Source organism: Otolemur garnettii, unplaced genomic scaffold (genome assembly GCF_000181295.1).
Source record: "Otolemur garnettii isolate 467f Iridium unplaced genomic scaffold, OtoGar3 scaffold00165, whole genome shotgun sequence".
Classification (NCBI taxonomy): Eukaryota; Metazoa; Chordata; class Mammalia; order Primates; family Galagidae; genus Otolemur; species Otolemur garnettii.
In genome coordinates, this window is record NW_003852560.1 from 3,425,589 (window position 1) to 3,448,939 (window position 23,351).

A 23,351-nucleotide genomic window follows, 5' to 3' on the forward strand; every position below is an offset into this window, starting at 1 on the left:
CTGGGACTACAGGTGTTCACCACCCACCCAGATAGTTTTTCTACTTTTAGTACAGATGGGGTCTCCCTCTTGCTCAGGCTGGCCTCGAACTCCTGTGTTCAAGCAATCCACCTGCCTCACCTTTCCCAGAGTGCTAGGATTAAAGGTTTGAACCATCATGCCAAGCTAAGATCAGTCTTTTGAAACAAGATGTTTTCGGTAATAATTTACATTTAAAAGGAATTTTGTAATAGTTGGCTAAATGAAGAATACATTTTAGTTCAGTAAGTGAACTATCTTTCGGTTTGAGACACCAGTTTGTGTTTTAAAGAATCACAAACATGTTTTCAGTAACACTTCTTAATGTATTTGCTTCAAAATGGACTTTTCTCTTCCCACTAAGCTTTAAGTATAAAGAAAAAAGTTGTGCCTTTCCATATTCAAAGATTAAGGAAAAAGTTGAAAGTTTATATTTACAGTTTTGAAAATGTTTTGAAAATACTGAGGTTGGCTGCTCTTATAAATAAAATAAAGGAAATACGAGTTGTGTAGGGCTCTTATTATTTAGGAGGCTGACACCTTCAATTCAGCTTAATCAACATTTCAAATACTAATATTAAGCTGAATTGTAAATTAATGCAAATATTTGGACAGCCAAAAGGTCTACCTTTTTTTTTCTTAGAGACAGAGTCACAGAGTCTTACTTTGTCACCCTCTGTAGAGTGCTGTAGCATCACAGCTCACAGCAACCTCCAACTCCTGGGCTTAGGCAATTCTTTTGCCTCAGCCTCCTGAGTAGCTGTGACTACAGGTGCCCGCCACAATGCCCAGCTACTTTTTATTACAGTTTGGCCGAGGCCAGGTTTGAACCCACTACCCTCAGTATATGGGGCTGGTGCCCCACCCACTGAGCCACAGGCAATGCCAAAAAAAAAGGTCTACCCTTGAGCTACTTCAAATTGAAGTGCCCTGTCGTCATAGCTCATGGAGTTGGAAAGCCAGTCCTCCCTGTTTCTAAGAGTCTTTCAAATATTCTTTTCTAGTTTATCTGTTAACTGTAGAAGCAGCAGCAGAGTATAAAAGAGGTTTACAAGATGAAAAAGAGTTTAAAATACCATCAGGGTAAAAAGTAAAGGGAAAAACAATCTCCACTTATAGAAAGAAAATAATGGGAAAGTAGCAGTGAGGACCAGAGGCAGCAATAGCAGTGGCAGTGCTGCTCTGCGAACTGCGAAAGGTTGTGGTCACAGACAAAAATATCTCAGAAAATTCCATGTTGCCATAAACCAGAAACATTCAAACATGTCAGTTTAACAATTCTTCCATCTTAGTTCAGTTAACTAGCCTCTTCAATGTGTCACAAATACGGAAGGCAACGCACCTGAACTCTGAGCAGGTAGTCTACGGTGGAGATGATTATGTTGACAGTTGTATTATTGCCGGTCTGAGTTCTCAGATAATTTTGAAAATCTACAAAAGACCAAAAAAATTAATGTCATTGAAGCTCACTCAAAAGTTTAAAACGAGGTAGTTCAATCACTCCATGACAAACAATATGGTCTACAGAAAAATTATGGCTAAGGGTAGTGTTTTATCTATATTTTATATTAAAATATGAATATTAAATATTAAATATTCATTAAATATGAATATTAAAATATGAAATGATTCAGATAAAACACCACCCTTATTAAAATATGAAATAATTTATATTTTCCATAAAAAGCGAGTGGCGTGATTGTCCCCCAAACATATTGAGATGCCCCACAGAATATCAATATTTTTGTCTTGTTAGCACCTGTTTCTTTATTTCTAGACCTACAACTCCAAGCATGTGAATCACTGAACGTGGCTGCTATATTGAGGCTATAGTAACGTAATTATTCATTCAGTTATCATTCACTTCTCAGTATCGGGCAAGGTGCTGGGGAAGTAACAATAAAAGTAAGATCAAGTTTCTGCCTTCGGGTCCACAGTGTGGTAGAGAGGCAGCTATATAAACAGCTAATGCCAATACATTAAGTAATGAAGTATGTATACTCTCAAGGTAAAGTGATGCAAAAGAAATAAAGTTCTATGTAACTCCACAGATATCTACTGAATCTACATCTTTTTAATACATCACCAGTATTCTCTGACATTAAGAATAATTCCTAAGGTACAAGTGAAACTGGTAGATAAGGACCCTGAAAACAGCAAAGCACCCCTTAACTGTCCCATCGCCCAACGCGGAGCAAGGCTCTACAACTGTTGGTCGACTCAACAGATGATGCACAATTCAGACCAACAGGAGGACCCTGCTGCTGTTGGCTGGAAGACATTTATTTCTTGGTGCTATCAGGGTACCCAGGAGGGTCTGGTGACTTACAAACCTGAGTTGTGTCCCTCACAGAGCAGTTGCAGGAATCTAAAGAGGTCACAGGTGAATTCATCATCTTGCAGGACCTTCTCTCCTGAAGGAAGTGCAGAGAGATCAGACACTGCCAGCCACCCCAGCCTGTCCCTCCCTCTCTACCCCACCTCCGTCCAACTTGCATGTCGATCTAGCATGGTTCCGAACCCAAACCAGTCACAAACCATAGCCACTTTTCCATCTGAAGCTCATAAGATCATGCGCTTGGCAGATAGATGTACTTTTTCTTTGTTAAGAAAAGAACATTTGAATTTTAAAACTCAGATTTCGCTCTGTTAAAAGTAGCAGCATGGGTTTGGCAACATTTTACAAACAACCTAAAGGCTTCAACTTCTCTTTCTTCTTTCTTTTGCTGTTGTTTGGGGGGGAAGGAACATATAGGCATGATCTCTGCTTCTCCTCCAAGGTTAAAGTTAAATTTGCTTTGTTTCTAGAATGTAACCAAATGGTTGGGTGGAAAGCATTCAAGGTGTCCATAACACAGGGCCAGACTTTCTCTTATTAAAAAAGAATTAAAGGATTTTGTAAAAACTGTAAATCACTAGAAAATATGTATTCATTTGTTTTAATTAACCTTGTGTACTGACTACAAAAAAAAAAAAGGCTAGACTTCTGGAAACCAAAACAGAGACTTCACTGGCTGGAGCTTTACTTCTAGGGCGGGGAGGAACTGGGGAACAAACTTAACTCTAAATATCAGACCAAAAAAGACTTTGGTGGCTCATGTATGACAATTAACCCTAAAACGAAGGACAGTGACAAGAAGGACACCCCCTAGTCATAGAAGCTACTCTGCAGCACTGAACACGAAAAAATATCTGTGGGGCAAGGATGAAACCCCAAGGGGGCACAAGAGAGTTTACCTGTATGTTAGTTTAAATGTATCTCCAATTCAAGTAACTTTGAACGCAAAAACACAAGGAAGCAAACAAACACGAAACAGCACCACACAAATAAAAGTTGATTTTTAAAAACAAAAAGCGTCAGCGAAAGAAAAAATTAACGTTATGATCATCTGCTCTGGAATTTAAATTTGTTTAGAAAGCAAAATGACCCAAAAAATGCAGCCAGTGAATGGATGTACTCATGTATTGAAAAAAATACAAGAACTTTTCACAGACTGGAAATACTTTGGGCTGAAAAAGAAAAACTATGCAATGAGCGTGTGTTTACTTCAACTCAAATGATGAATGATCGTAAGGACAGAGAGCCGATGGACTTACCAGTCCGCAGTCTGTGACTTTCAAAGTGACAGGCTTCACATAATGGTAAGGTTAGGAAGCAAAACCATTTTGAAAACTAATATAAACATTAAAAAATGTACATAAAATCACTGTACTTGTTTCCCTGTTAGCCCGCGAGATAAAAACTGTGGGGAAGAAGCTACAATCGCCGGTATACAAATCACACCTGGCAAGTTCAAGGGTTAAAGGCTCATTGTTTTGAAGTTCCATACATGGCTGATAAGTCCATGCCTCAGGGTTGAAGCTCATGAAAGGATAGGAGAGAAAAGGAGAACAGCCGAGGCGAAGAGAGACCCTCAACTCTCTTCATCGGTGAAGACTCACTATCATTTTCATGAGCCATCTTAATCAGAAGAGTCTTTTCCAGGGGGCCTCAAACTTTTTAAACAGGGGGCCAGTTCACTGTCCCTCAGACTGTTAGAGGGCCAGACTGCGGGCCCCAGGACAAGTCAGCTGTTAAGCAGGACAGGCAGTGGTGGCAAAAAACACCCAGCGGGCCAGATAAATGTCCTAGGCAGGCCGCATGTGGCCCACAGGCCATAGTTTGAGGACACCTGGTCTTTTCAAATGAATATGAGCCAAATTATCATGAGTTAGTTATCTAATGATTTTTTTTTTCCTGGAAGCCCATCTACAATGTGAATTCTCCCCAAATCAAATCAATAAACCAAGTACACACTTTCAGTGTTCATGTATTCAGTGTGGAATAGGTTCACTCTTCCTAGAGAGTATTCTGGAAAGTTAACGCTGACATAAATATCATATAATCTACTGTGCACCTGAAGTTGCTCTGCACAGGCATAATGATTTAACCATAAGGTTTAGTTCACTGTTGGTAAGCACAGTACTGTCTTGATTGTACATCCAAGCATGTACGAGTAACTCCACTCACGTAAGGACACAGTGCATACAGCAGAACAACAGGGAGAGAGAGGAGGGGAAGGGGCAGAGTGAGGGCACAGGGCAAACCTTCATTTATTATCACGTGATACCAGGTGTGCACTGGGGTCTATTGCTTAATGAACACCTTCCTGCCTGATTAAAATGCTGCCACTGCCCATGCTGCAAATACGGGGCCCAGTAACAGAGATGGAAGATGGCTTTATGTCTGCAGAAGGCACAGGATCAACAGTCTTATTTTGTGACATATGCAAAGGAAATGTCATTGTGGGACGGAAACCAATATCAGTAACCACAAAATGTAGTAACATGTAGCCAACAGTGCTCGTATACTCTTAAAATATTATTTGTAATTGCTGTATCAGAGCTCTGTGTGAATATTGTGAAGGGCATGCCTTTGGTTTAATTTTTATAAGAGGATTAAGGTGTCTAATACTGTAATAAAGGGAGAGTTCTTTCAATATTGTTGGTGTGCTGAGTTCATTCTTTGTGCCTTCGTTTTTCTCATCTATAAAGTAAGGATAATGTGTACCTTCCTGTCTCTGTCACTAGCTCTTCATAATCTGTGATAATTTTTATCAATTATGAAAAGGTTAATATGTTAGGTGCAATATATTATATGTAATATTATATATATATTAGGTGGACTAACACCATGGTAAAGATGGGAACAGCATAACTAGCTGATTATTATGTTTATTTAAACATATGTATTAGTTGTGTTTATATTTCCTGAAAGCCACCTCAGTTTTAATGGACCTAGTTGTTCTCAAAATGATCAATTTTCATTTGAGAATAATCTAGGTAGACCTCATTTACTCAAGCTAAGAGTGATACAGTAAATCCTATTTTAGAGATCTAATAAAGTTAATGTGATAACCAGACCCCCTTAATTCCCCGCTAAGACCAGTGGGGAAGAATTTCTCCTGAGTCCTTTAGTCCCAGTCTTCCCCAGAGGGAAGGAGAGTTAGATTCTGAGAAGGCCTAAAATAAGGAAGTGTGAAGGGAGGGGTGGACTCCAAGAAAAGCCCCTAGTGGAAAGTCCCAAGTTCTTGACCTGCGATTGTCCGCTGGCTTGTGATTATCCCCTGATTTGTACCTCCACCCTGAACCATGTAACCCCCCAATGTGACCCCTGAGCTAATGTTACCCCTGCTCTGAGCTAACCACAATGTTTGGCTTCTGTTTACGCTTGCTTGCCTAGTTATGCAGAAAATAGAGTATAAAAACCCACTCAGCCTTCCATTCAGGGTTGATTGCTTCTTGTAACATGACCCCCTGCGCAAGTGTAATAAATTTCTACTTAATTATTGCCTCAAGTGGGGTCTGAGTCTCTTTCTCAGCTGTGTGAGTCACAACCTTTTTAAAGACCATTGGTCTGTTCATAATTGGTTTATCCAACTGATAGTAAAGTATGTATCTGCTTAAATTCAGTAAAACAACTCTCAATGTGTGTGTCTTATGGTAACTTGGAATGCCCATGGACAGAGCTTGTAGTTCTCAGAGTATTCTTCAGACAACAGTTAGTTTAATGGTCAATTACTGTTAATGAGTGATTTATATCAATTAACAATTGATTGATAATAGTTATTAATACATTAATAAGAATTTTAAGCAGAAAGACTAGTATGCATCTAAAATAATTAAATTAGGATAAACTGATTCCACATTATCCTCTTTATGGTAAGGCCTTGTCATGTCAATATCTATAATAATGCAAAGTACAGAAGTGAGTCTTGAGGCATGAGACTGGTCACATGAAGAATTCTCTGCAATCTACTGTTAATTGTTACTTAAAAGCACCTCCAGGTCAAAGAGGAAAGTGTTCTCGTTACCAATCTTGAGAGGACTTAAACACTTATTTTTTATAATACTAAAACTGAAGAATTAAAGCTAAAAATATTTTTAAGTAGTTTCAATATCCCTACTTAAATGGCTTAAATAGGACTGATGACTGCTAATTCAATTATATCACAATTCAACTAACAAAAAATCCATTTTTACAAGAGATTTATGTTAACATTTTTTTTGTTTTTTGGCCACGGCTGGGTTTGAACCCGCCACCTCCGGCATATGGGGCCAGCGCCCTACCCTTTTGAGCCACGGGTGCCACCCCTATAGTTAACATTTAATTAGTGATGACAATGTGCTAGGCATTGTGTTAGATCAGAGGTTCTCAACCTTCCTAATGCCACCTAATACTGTGACCCTTTAATACAGTTCCTCATGTTGTGGTGACCCCCAAACACAAAATTATTTTCATCTTTACTTCATAACTGTAATTTTGCTACTGTTATGAATCGTCATGTAAATATCTGATACGCAGGATGTATTTTCATTTTTACAAAGGGGTCATGACCCACAGGTTGAGAACCGCTGTGCTAGATGGACTATCTCATGATTCCATTTCTGATTTATTATAATCCGGTCAATTAGCTAATGCAATCCCATTCTGTAACCAATGTCCTGCATCTGTTAACTGGTAAAGGGTCCCAATCCAGTGAACTTCCATGAACATTCACTAAGTGTCTCTGCTATGCCAGTCCCCGGGGGAGGTGAACACAGTCTGTAAGCTGGAGCAGTTCACCATCCAATGGAAGACACTGGCTGTCAATAGATAATTTCAGTACTATCTGGTCTTTCTGAATTTCATATGTCACGGTTTTTACATTTTGTAAAGTTAGCACCAGGAACTCATGAATTTTCAACTAACAACTGTTATATATACTGTATGTTACTGAAATTGCAAATTTGTATCTGTTTTCATCAATATTAGAATCAAAAGAGAACAATTTCTAGAGATATGACTCTAGTGGTTTCACCGCTGAGCCTCAGATTCATGGTTTGATATGGAGATTAACAACAAATATTCTGACCTCCTTATTTCATGGGGCTGAAATGGGGAAAATCAAATTGGGTCAAACCAGTAAAAGTGCTTTGAAATATGAAAAGTACAAAAGGAATAAAGGTAAAGTTTCAATGCTATCCAGTTGCAGGAAAAATAACCTGAACAAAGACAGTGCCTGTAGCTCAAAGGAGTAGGGCGCTGGCCCCATAAATCAGAGGTGGCAGGTTCAATCCCAGCCCCGGCCAAAAACTGCAAAATAAATAAATAAATAACCTAAACTAAAAACACAGAACTTCAGTAGGTGGTGGCTATGGCTCTTACTTAACCTATGAATTTCACTGTGTGTGTTTATTCAAACTGCAGTAACAAACAAATCAGGTCTGTCCCAAGGAAAATACAATTAAAGTACATTCTGTTACTTAAACAAACTCAAGTAGCTGTGGAAGAAAAAAATCCCTTTGCTTTCAAATGTCTCAGAAAGATTCTCTTGTCATCAGAGCCTACCTGTCACCGCTGCCATGATTCTCACTGAAATTCTTGCTGCCCTGAATCCATTTCTTTTGTGGACACACTAACTGATCTTGCTGCCTACGGCCTGTGATACCCAACTTACACACTGCCTCTGAGTCATTATTCAAAAGCACATTCCAGTTATCCTACTTCCCTGATACCCAGATGGATTCCTTTAGCTGTAATGATGAGAAGTCCATTCTGAAGACTTCCCTACACGCCATCACTAACTATACCTCCGAGGCCCCCAGCACCATGAAGGAGATAATCCTAGTCACTGTCTTTGGAGGACTGCATCGCTGTCAGTACAGTAGCATTAAGAAATGGAAGAGCTGTGCACTTTGTATTAGCACAGGCTATCAGAACATTGTCTGAACCAGGAGTGTTATTTGTACCCATGAAAGTTCAAAAGTGATCTCTAAACTTGACTGTAAGTGTAAACATTGTTAATAGATTGGTGTTCCAGAAAAAGCCAAGAACAAGAAGTAAAAGGACAAGAAATGCCACCTGGGTCAAACCTGGACCTGACGTAGGCTCCTGTGGAATGTGAAAACACAGGAGGGAAGGGACCCAGCTCATGAAATCCTTAAACTATACACTGGGAGGCAAAGTGCCTGCATTTCATTCTTGGCCCTGCCACTTGGCCGTGTGACCCTGAGTGACAAGCTGAGTGACAAGCTGAGTAACCTTTCTGTCCCTGTCTCCATACCTATAAAATCAAAGTACTATTAAGGTGACCAGACGTCCCGCTTTTAGCAGGACAGTCCCAATTTTTAACAATTTGGCCCACATCCTGTGGCGTTTTATAAAAGTCCTGACTTTTGGAAAGAATGCACAACAAGCTAGGGAAAGGCAGGAGAACGGGAAGGGAATAGACAGTTTTCGGCTGCCATGTGGCTATTTCACCAGGATATGAGTTTTATATTATTTTTGTTAATTTTATAATGTTAAACTTTAATAATAACAAATAATTGTTGAGAACTGATTATCGAGAACTGCTTATCAAAGTTCACATTGTTGATCAGTTGTTAGAATTCGACCACCATTGTTTGGACTTAATGAACAATGGCATTTTTTGGCATTGGCAATGACGAAAACATTTTGTAACTGTCATACCATATACATGTACTACGTGCTAGTGCTAGTTAAACAAGTGATGTCAATAAATCAGCTATTCAGATATTTTAGGTAAGTAATTTATTTATTTTATGAATTTAGCAGACAGTACTCATATTACTTATATTTTATGGGGGTAACAAAAAGTCTAGCACTGGCCTTGAAAGTGACACTAACAACTAACACTAAAAATTGTGGGATACACGCTGTCCTTACTGGGAACTAATGCTGTGACTGCATGCGTTTTTCCTATGGTAAATAAAGTGTGGACATCAGAAAAATCACAATTAAGTGTTGAGACTTTGAAACCCATTTTATGTGTGAAATATAATTTAACAAATTCTTGTGCAAAATGTCATGACCTTTTAAACAATGACAGCAATCTACTAAAAAAAATTCGCTCAAATGAGAAATATGCCAAAGAATAAAATAATACTATACATAAATTTTGTATGTATTATATTTGTAAATTGTACTTATGTTGAAATTTAAAAAGTATATTACAATACTATTTTTGCATTCTATTAAAATTTTTGTTACTCCATATAGACCAAATTTTTAATTAAGAGCCCCCCCGCCCCCCTAGTCAATGAATGGTGTCCTGCTTTACCAATGTTAAAATCTGGTCACCTTATACTAGCTACCTCTTTGGAAGGCTGTGTCAGAAAAGTTCACGTGTTTAAGTTAACACATTTTCTGTGGCTGCATAATCTATGGTCACGTTATCATCAGCAGAAAGAGATTTAGCCTAACAAAGACAGTGAGTTAGGACGGAGATTTAGATAGAGGAGATTATTTTCTCAGTGCTAAGCCTACACTTTCTGAGAGTCAGGTTTTGAAGCAATCACATCACTAAGATGATTTAGGGTTTACAGGCTTTTTTAGACCTGCCAGTGGTCTTTTCTTTTCCAATAAGGGTGTGGGCTTTTCCTAACTATCAGAGAATCTTAATCAAAAGACATTTTAACAATATGCCAAAAAAGAGTAAGTACAGGAGTTTTTAAAACTATCTGGAAAACAGTATAATATTGATAGAACTAATGAGATTCCCTGGCATGTTCTCCTAATAGGTCTCTTGATTAAGGCAATAGTATGTATTCAGAAAGCACAATTTAATTTCAGAAGCCTTGTTGCTATACTATGTACTATTTAAAATCTCATCCCTTCTTTATTACCATTATATAGAATGTCTTTCAGAGTAGAAAGTGCAAGGGTTTTTTTTTTTTTTTAAAGAAACAATATCTTGCTATGTTGTCCAGGTTGGTCTTGAACTTGAATCCCGGCATCAAGTATTCCTCCTTCCTTAGCCTCTCAAGGATCTGGGACTTCAGTTGTGCACCATGGCACCAGGCTGCAATGTCTTTTAGAAATTACTTATAAGACTATTGCTTTTTCTGTTACTCTATTAGTCTGAAGAGTAAATGTATTGTTTCTACTGCTCTTTGAACTTAGTGTCAAGAATAACAATTAGATTTTATGTTCAATGATTTTGAATCTGTGATGTTTTCAAAGGAATAGAGAAAAGTCTGCAGACCTCCCAATACTTAGGAGTCAATTGGCAGAGCACACTGGCCAAGGGGAGACTCAGCTCATCACACTTGACCTTGGATCTGTTACTGGTTTCTTTATTCACCACTCAGTGCAGCCATAAAGCCATAGTATGTTCAAGACAGAAACACCACAGGGAGCCCAGAGCACACATCCTAAGATTTGTTCATTGCGCCCACCAGAAAAGTTTTTAAACAAACAAAACAAATCAAAAAACATAACTGAAAATGCTTTTTGCCCCTTTATGTCTAATATATTCATAACTACATCTTCATAGAAAGAAGAAAAAAAGAGGAAAGCTAAATATATAAATTTTAAAAATAAGAGGATGCATAATGATGGAAATTAAGTCATCTACTTGTTAAAACAGTCTATAAAAGAAAAAATGCACAAGAATGGTCACTACCATGTCTGTACACCAAGCTAACAACAAAAGGAAGAGCAAGTAAATGAAAGACAGTTCGTTTTTAATAATTACCACGCTCATGAGTGATGACTGAGGAAGGGAGGATGGTACATTTACAGTAGTCGATAGAAAAGGAAATGGGGAAAAAGAAAACAGTTGAGATGCGGTTTTTGTTTTGCTCTTTGTCAGGAAATAAAATACAAGATGTGTTCATCAGTCTGGGTGATTTCTGTGCATGTGTTGAAAAAGAAGGCACACATTAAATTAAACCAACCTCATTTTGAGAGACGTGAGTAATGCTTACATCAGAACGGTCACTTGCACAAAGTTATTTCTGATTTGAGACTCAAAAACGTTATGTCAATTTGTATCTGGCTGATGAAGGATCAGGGAAATAAACCCGTGTGGCCGATACTCCCTGGAGGGAGCTGAGATGACCAGTGACTAAGAAGGATTAATGGAATTGTGGTCAGGGTCTTTGGAACATTAAGTAATAACTACAGGGAAAAAAATGATACTGATTTCTAATTCTAAGACGGGAAGTCAGACTTTGGACAGATAATTCCTTCACTGATTCATTCACATAATAATTCACAAAGACTTCTCAGAGATGCTCAAGACAGGCAGGTGCGGTGCCCTGAGATTTGTACTGGATCCAAGTTCTCCAGATGGGGCCAGAGAACTTAAGCTGAGAGTGCTGGCTGGTGACTTTTCTTGAAAGTCTGGCCTTCTCAGCCTCAGGCCAGAACCTCAGAACTTTCTGAACTCCAGGCTAGAAAACCAAAGTATGTTTAAAGTGGCACTAGCAACTTTTTTGAAGATAGCTAACTCAATAAAGTGTGACTTATATTTGATGACTGGACAGACACATTCAAATGTCAAGCAGAAAATAAAATAACACAGGATCTACAGCGGGGTAGTGGCGTTAGAATGTATATAAATGATATTTTCGGGCATAATAAGAAATATGCAGTTCTTTTACCTATTTGCAAAAATAAAAAAAATACAGAGAGAGATTAGTCAATATTTCAGAAAGACAAGCAAAGACTACAAATGGCCAATGGGAGAAAATTTATTTTTTTAAATAAGATTAGTCCAATAAAAAAACAAAGTTCCAAAACCAATAATTGATGAGACAAAAGGCCAAACCAGATAAACAAACAAAAACAGATCAATACACAGGGCCTCAGTAAAACTGAAATAGTTTCAAAATCAAATATAAAAGAATAAAAAATCAAAACAAAAAATACTGAAGATAATTTTTTTTTCTTAATAAATTTACTCCGCAGCGATGGTGGTTTCTGATGTAAACTTCCTACCAACATCTGCTTAGAGACCGAAACATTTTAAGCGCATTTGAGTCATTACTTTTGTGCAATATAAAAGTGATCAGGATTGTTCAAGCGCAAAAATTACTCTTTAATCTCGTTCATCCGATCTGGATTTGCAGACACAGATCGGTATGTGAGACAGAAAGATCACTAGCCAAAAAGAGGGGAGACAGTTGGAGCAGATCCTTCAGATTAAAGGACCTGAAAAGATTATTATCCTAAGGAGATAAAAGTTGCTGCGTGCCTGAGAGTTTGCTACAGTAGCCAAATAAAATCAAACATCTGGTTATTCTGTATTTTTTATGATTTTACAGATAGTTTTCTAACAATAGATTTCTCGCCCTTTCAGACTTTATTCTTATTAAACACCCAACTATGGGAAAGTCTGCTGAGGAAGGAGCTAGGACCAGAAGGGGTTAATGAAAGGTTGGACATGGAAGGTTGGTTTGGGGGCAGGACCCCTGTGAATGTCAACTGGTGACCTGTCGGATGAATCCCACAAGCATTTCATCAGTTTTAAAATGTCTTTGTATCTCCTGCTTAGACGGTAACTGATAAGTGACTCAGTTCAGGGAGGACGGGGGAACAAGGGATGCTTTGATGGAAGTGATTAATACCTGATCCTTCCTCTGTCACCATTCCAAGTCCTTCAGCCTTGTTTTGTCGCTCAAACGCATTTAGGTCAAGGACGCTACAATAACAAGGAGAAAAGCATTTAGAGGACGAATAGAGCCTTCTCCTTGTTCAGGAGAGCAAATGTGTGAACACTGTGGATCCTGAAATGGGAAGCAAATGCTAGCATTCCCTGAATACGTCTTCATCCCATGGTCCCCACTCAAATTTCCCAAGCAGCAAACTAGCTTCTCCCCAGGGCCTTCACTGACCTGATTCGTGGGGAAGGCAAAGAGGTTTCAACTCGCAGTGTGCACTGCCAAAGTAGCAGACACGCAGAAATAGAATAAAATCATGCTTTTGCATTTGGAACAGCTAATTACATTAAGTGTCTATCATGTTCCTTAGTCAAATGCTGTCTAAACTATTTTTTCTTTTTTTTTTTGAGACAGCGTCTCACTTTATCGCCCTTGGTAGAGTGCTGTGGCGTCACAGCTCACAGCAACCTCCAACTCCTGGGCTTAGACGATTCTCTTGCCTCAGCCTCCTGAGTAGCTGGGTCTATAGGCACCTGCCACAACACCTGGCTATTTTTTGTTGCAGTTTGGCCAGGGCCGGTTCAAACCCTCCACTCTCAGTATATGGGGCCAGCGCCCTATGCACTGAGCCAGAGGCGCCCCCCCCAAACCACTTTTAGTACTGTAAAAAATAGAAAATAATTTTCACAACTTAGTTGATGAAGGGTCATTTAGTCAGGAAAAAAAAAATGACCTACAAGCCCTCAAATAAAATGAAATAGAATTTTACTTCTTTCTCTTTGTAAAGAACAAATGCAATTCATTTTCAAGTATGCAAAATACACATTAATTCTCCCCCAAGGTCCCTACTGAAGCCCGGGGAACACTATTTAAAGACATTATTAACACTGAGTAAGTCATTATAGCATTACCCTATAAAGCAAGGTAGAGACAGACACTGCACGTTGTCCCATTTTAAGTGTCCTTAATCATTAAAACTTCTTTCATGTGTAATGATTGTCAACAATGGAAAACAAACACTCTGAAAAATGCCACCACTGAGTAGAACCCAAGGAAGGAGGCGTGCCTTACCTACAGGACTGCATCAGGCCAGCCAGGCTCTGAAAGAAGCCCACGTCCTTTTTCTCCTTGAGGTAGTCAAGCATTTTCTACAGGAAATACAAGAACCACATGGCCCTGAAGACATATCTTTGTTTTTTGTTAAATAAAGAAAGAAAAAAATAAAGCAGGCTTCTACTTATAAAAAATTCACGGCATACAAATACAGCTGCTATCATCTTGAAATAGTGACCATCAGGTCAAAGCAAGAGAGTTGGACATTTCCACCTGCAGCAGTTAAAAAACAAACAACCCAATAAAAAACAGGACTTGGAACATAAATATTAAGGAGAAATACGGCTTTTAATTTGCTTCTGAGGAGTCTTTATTTGGAGATTCATGTACTTCAGTCCAGATTAACTGGGAGGAAGTTCTGGGTATGCCGTGCCCAGATTTCCAAGCAAAAATGATTTTCTTAAACAGCATTACAATCTGAGTCTCGTGGCTGCTGTATACATGCTAACGCTACAGATAAAAATTCAGTTTCCGCTACCATAGTCTCTAAATCGATAGAATGGTATTGATTTGACTATTACATTTTCCTCCTGTTCTCTGAATCATGTCTAGAATCTGTAGTGAAAAGTTTGGCTAGCCATAAATGTAAAAATTACTAAAGCAAAGCAAGGCTCTGTCTCACTAGTTCACTGCTACACAACACAAGGAGATAGTTATTTCTGACATGCATAAAACATATTGAAAGTTTCAAATTAAAAAGTACATTCAGGATCATAGAAAGCATACTCAAGTTGCTTTTTTTTTTTTTTTGCCTTGGACCCAGTTTGAACCCGCCACCTCCGGTATATGGGGCCAGGGCCCTACTCCTTTGAGCCACAGGCACCGCCCCCATACTCAATTTTCCAAGAAAATAAAGATGTGCTGCTTTTCTCCAAATCTTGAATAGAGCAGAATAATCCCTGTTACCAGGGCTGCTCTAAACAGGTCTCAAAAGTCAAAATTCAATAGTCAAAGTTCAATAGTCAAAATTGGGGGAGCAATTTGTTTCAGATATTAAAGGTAATATAAAACAAATATGTAAAGATATGTAAAATATATGCACTCTAAAACTTTTTTAGTGACAAAAGTTTGGAGAAAGACTGTGCTGTGGTCCATTATCTCACTTAAACACAGGAAAGTGTCCTTTCTGATCCACCTGTGCAACTTTGAACTTACTTGACTTATCAAGTGTTGCTGGGAGGGCTTCATTTTTTTCCATCCCCACAGACTTTATGTTTCTTGATTTTTGTGGATCTCAAAATTTTCATAACGACCCACGTGAATGCATGTGCACACATACACACACAAATATCAACACATAGAAAGTGTGTGTAAGCATGTATACGTGTAACGTGAACTCACAGATACACACACTCAAAAAAACAGCCATTTATGGAGGGTAGGACATTTGTAAGTCAAGTACAAATGAAATGTTTATTAGTCATTAGACTTTTAAAACAGGGAAGTGTGGCTTAGAGAGTCAAAGGAGGATGGAATGCCTATTTGAAGCTCTGGAGAAAAAAGACAGGTTCTTTTTTTCCTCTATAGACAGACAAGTACATACATTACAGTTTCCTGGACTCCCTCTGGACCAAAGGATTTCTGAATATATATCTCTGAAGGTCTCTTTAGGTAAAACATATGCAAGAGAAATTATTTTTTGATAAAATATTTTGAAGCCATTAGGTGAGTTTTCTTGAATTTTCCTTTTTTCTTAAAAAATAAAGAAACCATGTAGCTGCATACTATGGGACTAGAACAAGCTGGTTCCTTCTGGTAGGTTTGATCTTATAGGGATGGTAAGACAATGGTTCATGCCTCAGTCTAAGAGTTCATTTGTCAGGGCAAAAGGTCATACTTAGATTAATGTTTTCAGACCGACAGCATTTTATGTTTGGATTAATAGGACTAACACAGAATTCTTTCTCCCCTTCCCCTCTCTCTTGTGTACTATGATAAAATAGTGACATATTTTACATAGAAAATTAAAAAAAATTACAACAAATAGTTCTTTTACTATATGATATGGTCCCTTTGTTTGAAAAGTGCAGTATGTGACTGACTTAAAGATGTTACCTGCTGTACTGTGGAATTCCCACCATTTAAAATAGCAATTCCAAGTTTCAAAGTGGCAGCTACCATCGGTCCAGTTTCACCTTAAAAACATAAACAATAGTGTTCCTCATATCACCTTACCTTCTACATTAACTTATTTGATATGAAAAGGTGTACTTTAAAAATTACCCCCTTACAAATCTGAATAATGGTGGAGAGATGCAGATTGATCTATGTGCCAAAAACCATTGATACAATAATACATCAACATTTTTATTAAGTTCTGAGTAATACATCTAAGAATTGAAATGATATGAAAATGTAGAGTAAAAAAAGAATAGGAAGAAACAATTAATTTTGAAATACTGAGAGCTGAAATCATTAATATTCAAAACTAATCAGATATTTTAAGTCTTCTTTAAATACGAGCTACTTACAACCTTTTTTTTTTTAGAGACAGAGTTTCACTTTATCCCCCTCAGTAGAGTGCTGTGACATCACAGCTCATAGTAACCTCTAGTTCTTGGGCTTAGGCGATTCTCTTGCCTCAGCCTCCCGAGTAGCTGGGACTACAGGCACCCATGACAACACCTGGCTATTTTTTGTTGCAGTTTGGCCAGGGCTGGGTTTGCACCCACCACCCTCAGGATATGGGTGCCCCACTCACTGAGCCACAGGCGCTGCCCTACTTACAACTTTCTTTAAGAAAAATTTCTCTCCCTCTTCCCTAAACAGTATTGTTTCTTAACAATTTTATTGTCAGTTCAATACTTTTATCTTAATATGTTGTAGTCTGGTTTATTAAGATCACTATTCTCCATTTTAAGTTCTTCAGATAATAATTACAAATTTTATTTAACATATTATATTTTATTTTTCACTATTAACTTTTACTTACTTTACAAATAGAAATAATCTTCATAATTGGGGGGATTTTATAACAAAGTATATTTTTCACTATTAACTTTTACTTATTTTATAAATAGAACTAATCTTCATAATTGGGGGGGGATTTTATAACAAAGTATACCCCCATTACCTTTCCATTCCATTCCATACATTTACAATGTTTTCACAAATAAGATATTACTAATGCATGAAAATTCATCTTGCAAAGGCTGGCTACTGATATATACAATAGTATTTTAATCGTTAAAAGGGATTCACTTAAAAGTCAGGTGCAGTGGCTCATGTCTATAATCCTGGCACTCTGGGAGGCCAAGGCAGAAGGATCATTTGAGCTCAGTAGTTCAAAACCAGCCTGAGCAAGAGTGAGACCCTGTCTCTATTAAATATAGAAAAACTAGCTGGGCATTGCTGTGGGTACTTATAGTCCCAGCTACTTGGAAGACTGAGGCAATAGGATTGATTGCTCAAACCTGAGTTTGCGGTTGCTGTGAGCTACAATGATATCATAGCATTCTACCCAGGGCAACAGAGTGAGACTCTGTCTCCAAATGAAAAAAAAAAAAAAAGGAGTCACTTAAATAATTTCAACATTTACATGGAGGGTCAGCAAGCTGTGGCCTGAGGACCAAATATAGCTTGCATCCTGTGCTTGTAAATAAAGTTTTATTGCAACACTTTCATGCTATTTGCTTACTTAGTCTCTCTGGCTGCTTCCATGATACTATGGTAGATCTGAAGAGTTGCCACCAAGACTACATAGCCCTGGAAGCTAAAAATATTTACTCTCTGGTCCCACAGAGAAAGCTTGCTGACCCCCATTTTGTATGATTAATCTCCCAGAGTTTAGTCATAATATAGTTTCCAAAACTTAAAAAAAAAAAAGAAATAAAATAAATTTAGTAAGACCCTGAAAAAAGCTAACATTGTGTTCCATAAATGATGAGAGCTGGGACACGTATTTGGGAACCAAAAATTCTTGGACTAAAGGAGTGAGGGGGATTGAAATGAGGAAGCACCTAGGGAGGAAGAGGAAATCTGAAGAGCAGACCAAGGAACCTTGCTTACCTTTGCTGGCACTGATGGTCTGCAACACCATCTCGGCTGCACCACGATCGTGGAGTCGGGCTTGCTGGTATAGAAGCTTTTGCTTTTCCATTTCCTTTTCCTGAACACAAATCCCAACCGTTTATGTTGATGCTATCAGTAAGCAAAGCAGCTTTCTATAGACCATATTTCCAGTCATCTCTTCATGTATGGGCTCTATGACAACATTATGGACCATTTCAACACCAACAATGTTATTCAACGATATTAACATATTCAACTCTTGTTTTTGTTTTTTTTTTCCCCTTTATAGTTTTCTTGATATACTTTTGGTACTGGTTTATCGGAATGGATTTTTCTCAATTTGAATGATTTGATTCATCCAAAGCCTGGGTCACAGTTTTGAAGTGCTGTACTTCATCACTGAAACTTGCACTTTCTCGTTTATACATTCGTGCACAAGTTTGTCACGTTTTTAATAATCTCCCATGTTATGGCCATAACTTGATACTGCTCAGCAAATGGCTTGGGTTGCAGGGTGTCACTGAATCACAGAAAAACATTGACCGAGATGTCTTGGAGGTTAAGCAAAATTGAAAGCTGATATGGACATAAGGTAGGCTTCAACTAAGTAGTGGATTTATGATACACATCTCCCCAGTCGCACCCCCTGAGGATAAGAGATGCAATGTGCCTTTATATTTTGTATTCTCTGGTGGTAAGAAACAATACTGCATGGTGCTGCTGGAGCAATGGCTGGCGTTTGTTCTTTTCCACTTAAGCTACCACTGAAAACATAAAGGAGAAAATAAAAATAAAATATAAAGGCACAGCGAGTTCAAGACTGGTATGACCATTCACTTGAGCAATCCAGTTCGCTGGAGAATTGAGACGGGACTAAGCAGTATAAGTTGCAGAAAGTTGCATAGAGCCCTATGATAGCGAGTCCATCAAATGGCGTGGTAGAGAAGCTTAGTCAATGGGACATGAAACAGTCAATTAGTATCATGTCCGTAAACACAACGGCCAAAACATATATGACCTAAGAGCAGGAAGAGCTGCAGCAGAGGTAGCCAGAGTGACAGCTTTGCTGCCATAAACTTTCCATCCAAAGTACGGAAAATAGACACTGGAAGATGGAAGAGGTTTAAAAAATGAAGGCTTGCTAGTTACAGAATATGAAAAATAAAGTGAACTAAAAGGAGGGGGAAAAGAAATGGGCTCAAACAAATGAATAAAGAAACCTTTAAATCAAAAGCAACCAACACAGACATTTATGCTGTTACCAGAGAGTTCTCGCCGAGGCTGGCAAATTTGTTTCTTAAATCTTTGATAATATCGTGCTGCGAAAACAAAATTGATCAGGGTTTTTTTTCACACTATAGTTAGAGCTCCTGTGGTTAAGTTTTTAATTTTTCTTAAATTATGTGATAGGCCTAAATGGAAGCAGAGAAAAGAAAAAAATAAAAGAGGCAGCTTTGCTTTATATGTAGCCATGCTGACACCTAAAGGGTTTGCCTTCATGTTTAAACCTCTTCCTGTGAAGTCAAAAACAAAACAGAAACAAAACCACACAGACAAACAAAACCATATTGTCAATACAACACAGTTTCAGAAAAACTGAAAGAGGACCCCTTCATCGGCTCTTCAGGCTTTATTTAAAATCAACATTTGATTCTTCCTTTTAGACCCAACAATCTTTTACTTTCCTCCCGTTGCCAAAGCTACATACAGAGCTTTCACTTAAAGCTTAAAGAACTTATTCCGTGAAAGAGATTTTGCAGTCAGAAAATGATAAGAAATGATTGACTCACAGAACTGCCCTACTATTTGCATCAACTAAAGGAGCAAGGGAGTCGGAAAGAATGATTCTTCTGTGGACCCAAGAAAACATGGAAAGACAGTCATCAGGAAACTCACAGATGAAAGATGGCCACAAGTCATATACGCTTGAGAAAACAAAACAACAAAACAACAAATTGTCATTTGTGTTCCAAAAGTGGGTAGACTGGGTGAAAGACCTTCCAGAGCAACTTGCACAATAGACACAGGTGACTAAGTCCCTGGTCACCTCTTCATTAAAGGAAATCACACAGGATGACCTTAGGAGGATCAAGAAATAGAGGGGATATCAAACTACATTGTTTCAAAATCATATTTTTATATAGTATCTACATTTCAACAATAGTAAATATTTTGAGAAAGATGATGAAACTCATTTTTTAAAAAAATGGAGCCAAAAAGTTATGATGATCTAGAAGTAGAAAAAACTGTATTTTATAAAAAGGGATCAGGTTAACCTCTCTCTTAAATTTCTTTTTTATTAGACTGAATTGGAAGTTCTCTTTTCGGAACTATTTAAATATTTCTCTCTGGTACTCTGTTGTTAGAGAACAGCGTATAGCCATGTAATTTATTCTTGCCCTTGGGAAATTTTATCACATTAAAAAAATACATTTTGAAATCTAAACCAGAAAGTTTCTGGACAATAAAATGATGGGTTATATGGAAAGAAAAATTTTTTTCACTTCAAATTTACTACAGATTAATTTTTCTAAACAAACTTTAAGTATATCTTTTATAAGTAGGGTATTATTCAGAGAAATAGCATCTTGAAAGCTCCTTTTTAAAAGTAGAGTACCTTGCCACAACCAGATTCTGCTTACATCATCTAAGGGTCTTACATAAACACCATTATACCTTAAACCTGCAGTTTAGTTGTTAAAATTATTGCAAGGTTACAGAGGAAGGTTAAGATAACAAAAGTCACAGTCACTCCATCTTAAAGCTAATTACTAGCTCTTTCTTTTACAATACCTAATTGTGTGCTTAAGAATCCCCACCAACTGACCTTGAAAAACTAACCCTGTAAGCAAGATTGGAGGATTCCCCAACCCCCATACCCCTCCTGGGCAGAAAAAAATGCTAAACACTTAACCTTCAACTCTGTTGTGGTCTAGCTGATGCCAACTAGATCACCTGATGGCCAATACTCAAGATAATCTCAGGGACAATCTATGATGACCTGGAAGTAGTGAGCTCCTGCACCTAGTTTCCCAGGACTTGTTCCCCTTTAAAACTCTTCAGCCAGTGTGAGGAATCTGAGATGGTCTTCATGACATGAGTGAAAGAGTGGCATTGCTAATAAACTATTTAATGGAGAAAAATAGACTATCTAATAGCGGTCTGAAAAAAAAAGAGTGAAAGATCACACCACACACTTGTCCCTTTGTTTGTTTAAATATGTGTTGGTTAACTTGTTGTCTTCAACATTAACCATCTATGGCTTAACTCCCTGTCTCTAAGCAACCCTTTTCTTTCAAACGCTGTCCACAAACAACTCAGCCTATAATCCTAAGCCTCAAGAAAATAGAAAAGTCTCACTCAACAATTAAAAAACAGCTCCCAAAGCTTTCCTTAGAACTAAGACAAATCTGGATAAACCTCCTCCCCTATGCTCTTTTCGGACTCTGTATCTCCCCCACAGAAGATTTATTTCTTAGCCTTTTGAACTTGTGGTGGCGTTCTGTTCTCCTCTCAACTTTCACCTCAATCTCCCTATCCCCCCTGGGCACTTATTTTCCAGCAGTGGAGCTCACTCCTATAGGAATATGTCAACTCCTTAATTTAAGGGACTTCAACATTTACAGCCTGAAGACTGGGTTTCACTTAAGGATTCCCACGACAAATTGGGCCCCTTCAATCTTTGTGAAAAGGTCCTTTTCAAATAATTCTCACTACCCCCACTGCAACTAAGATTCTGGAAATTTCATCCTGGATTAATCTCTCCTGACTTGAACCCCCAGATCCTCCTTAGAAAATACTTCACCCACCATAAATCCACTGGCCTATACCTGCCAGCCCATTATCAATACCAGGCTTCCATTTATGCAACAGAAGCCTTATGACATGAGCTTCAGTACAATACTGTAATACATATGACTACTCACTATCTTTGTCCTTTGTCCTCATCCTTATCTCTCTTTCTCTCTCTCTCTCTTTTACAAAGTCTCAAGCTGTTGCTCTGGGTAGAGTGCTGTGGCATCATAGCTCACTGAAATCCCCAACTCTTGGGCTCAAGTGATCCTTTTGCCTCTGATTTTCTATTTTTAGTAGAGACAGGGTCTTGCTTTTTTGCTTAGGCTGATCTCAAACTCTTAAGCTCAATCAATCCACCCACCTTGGCCTCCCAGAGTGCTAGGATTACAGGCATGAGCCACTGAGCCCAGCCTAGCCTTCTACTTTTCTTGTTCTATGGATGAATTATGTACCAGGCTGGTTCCCAGCTTATGTACCAGGCTGGTTCCCTTTTTGTCCATGGTGGAAACCCTAATAATAACCCTACTCCCTCTTTTTTCATTTGGGTATATTACCATCCACTATACCTACATATACCTTATGTTTACCTCTGTTAGCCAGAATAATTTTAGCTTCTACTTATGAAGACATAAAACATGATGGATGAAACATGAAACCTTATTTCAATATATCTACATATATATGTATACATCCTCAAAATAAACCTTATTTTCTCCATGGTTCAAATGCTTATTCATATAGACTAACTTTCAAGACATTTTAAAAAAGAGCAAATACACTTCATGAACAGGGAACTTATGATGGGTTTGACTGATGTGATTTCATATTCCCTGTGGCCCTATTTTTCTAGGTTAACACCTCCTTTAGAACCAATAGCTCTGCTTTTAGAACTTATTTTTGATCCCTGTATTTCCCACTATTTAATAACCTTCATACATAACCAAATTCAAGTCCTCCCTAACTGTTTCCCTCCAACAAAAACACTATTTTGCCTCTACTTTGGATTTTAAGACTGTCAGATTTTAGCTACTTCACCTTAAGGACCTTCATTTGGACTTCCAACTAGAAACAACTCTACAGACCGCAAGTCAGCAAAGAACAGTTATAAAAGAACAGACCTTCGTCCAAACACTCCAGTCTCAAGTCCACTGATAAGAATATCATTTCTAACCAAAGAGGAATAATGAAAGGACAGCATTTCTAATAAACTATCTAATGGAGAAAAATAAACTAATTGAAGAAAGAACAAAAAGCCGAATGATCACAACATTCAACAGCCTGTCCGTTACCTAATCTTGTCTCTAAGATTAATCACCTACGGCTTCACTCATTGTGTCTAATAATTTATAGCACTTGAGCAGACAGGAGGAGCATAAAACTCCCCCAGTTCCTGCCAGAACACATTCCAGGGAGACTGATAAAGCCAGCCTGGCATAGGAGAAAAACAAAAACACAACTGGGGTATAGCTGCCTCCTAGTTTCATTTT

At 38.1% G+C, this 23,351-nt stretch overlaps 1 protein-coding gene across 1 annotated transcript in view; it reads right to left on the minus strand.

The window, feature by feature from the left end:
• The window catches only part of RYR2 (ryanodine receptor 2), a gene marked incomplete at its 5' end in the record, with an annotated part of 583,561 nt that overhangs the window by 56,235 nt on the left and 503,975 nt on the right, over positions 1 to 23,351 (minus strand). The window contains 6 exons of the mRNA XM_023519246.1: positions 1,361 to 1,449; positions 2,352 to 2,432; positions 12,913 to 12,986; positions 14,017 to 14,093; positions 16,114 to 16,193; positions 18,067 to 18,166. Coding sequence (XP_023375014.1) covers positions 1,361 to 1,449; positions 2,352 to 2,432; positions 12,913 to 12,986; positions 14,017 to 14,093; positions 16,114 to 16,193; positions 18,067 to 18,166 — 501 coding nt within the window. The remainder of the gene's footprint in view (positions 1 to 1,360; positions 1,450 to 2,351; positions 2,433 to 12,912; positions 12,987 to 14,016; positions 14,094 to 16,113; positions 16,194 to 18,066; positions 18,167 to 23,351) is intronic.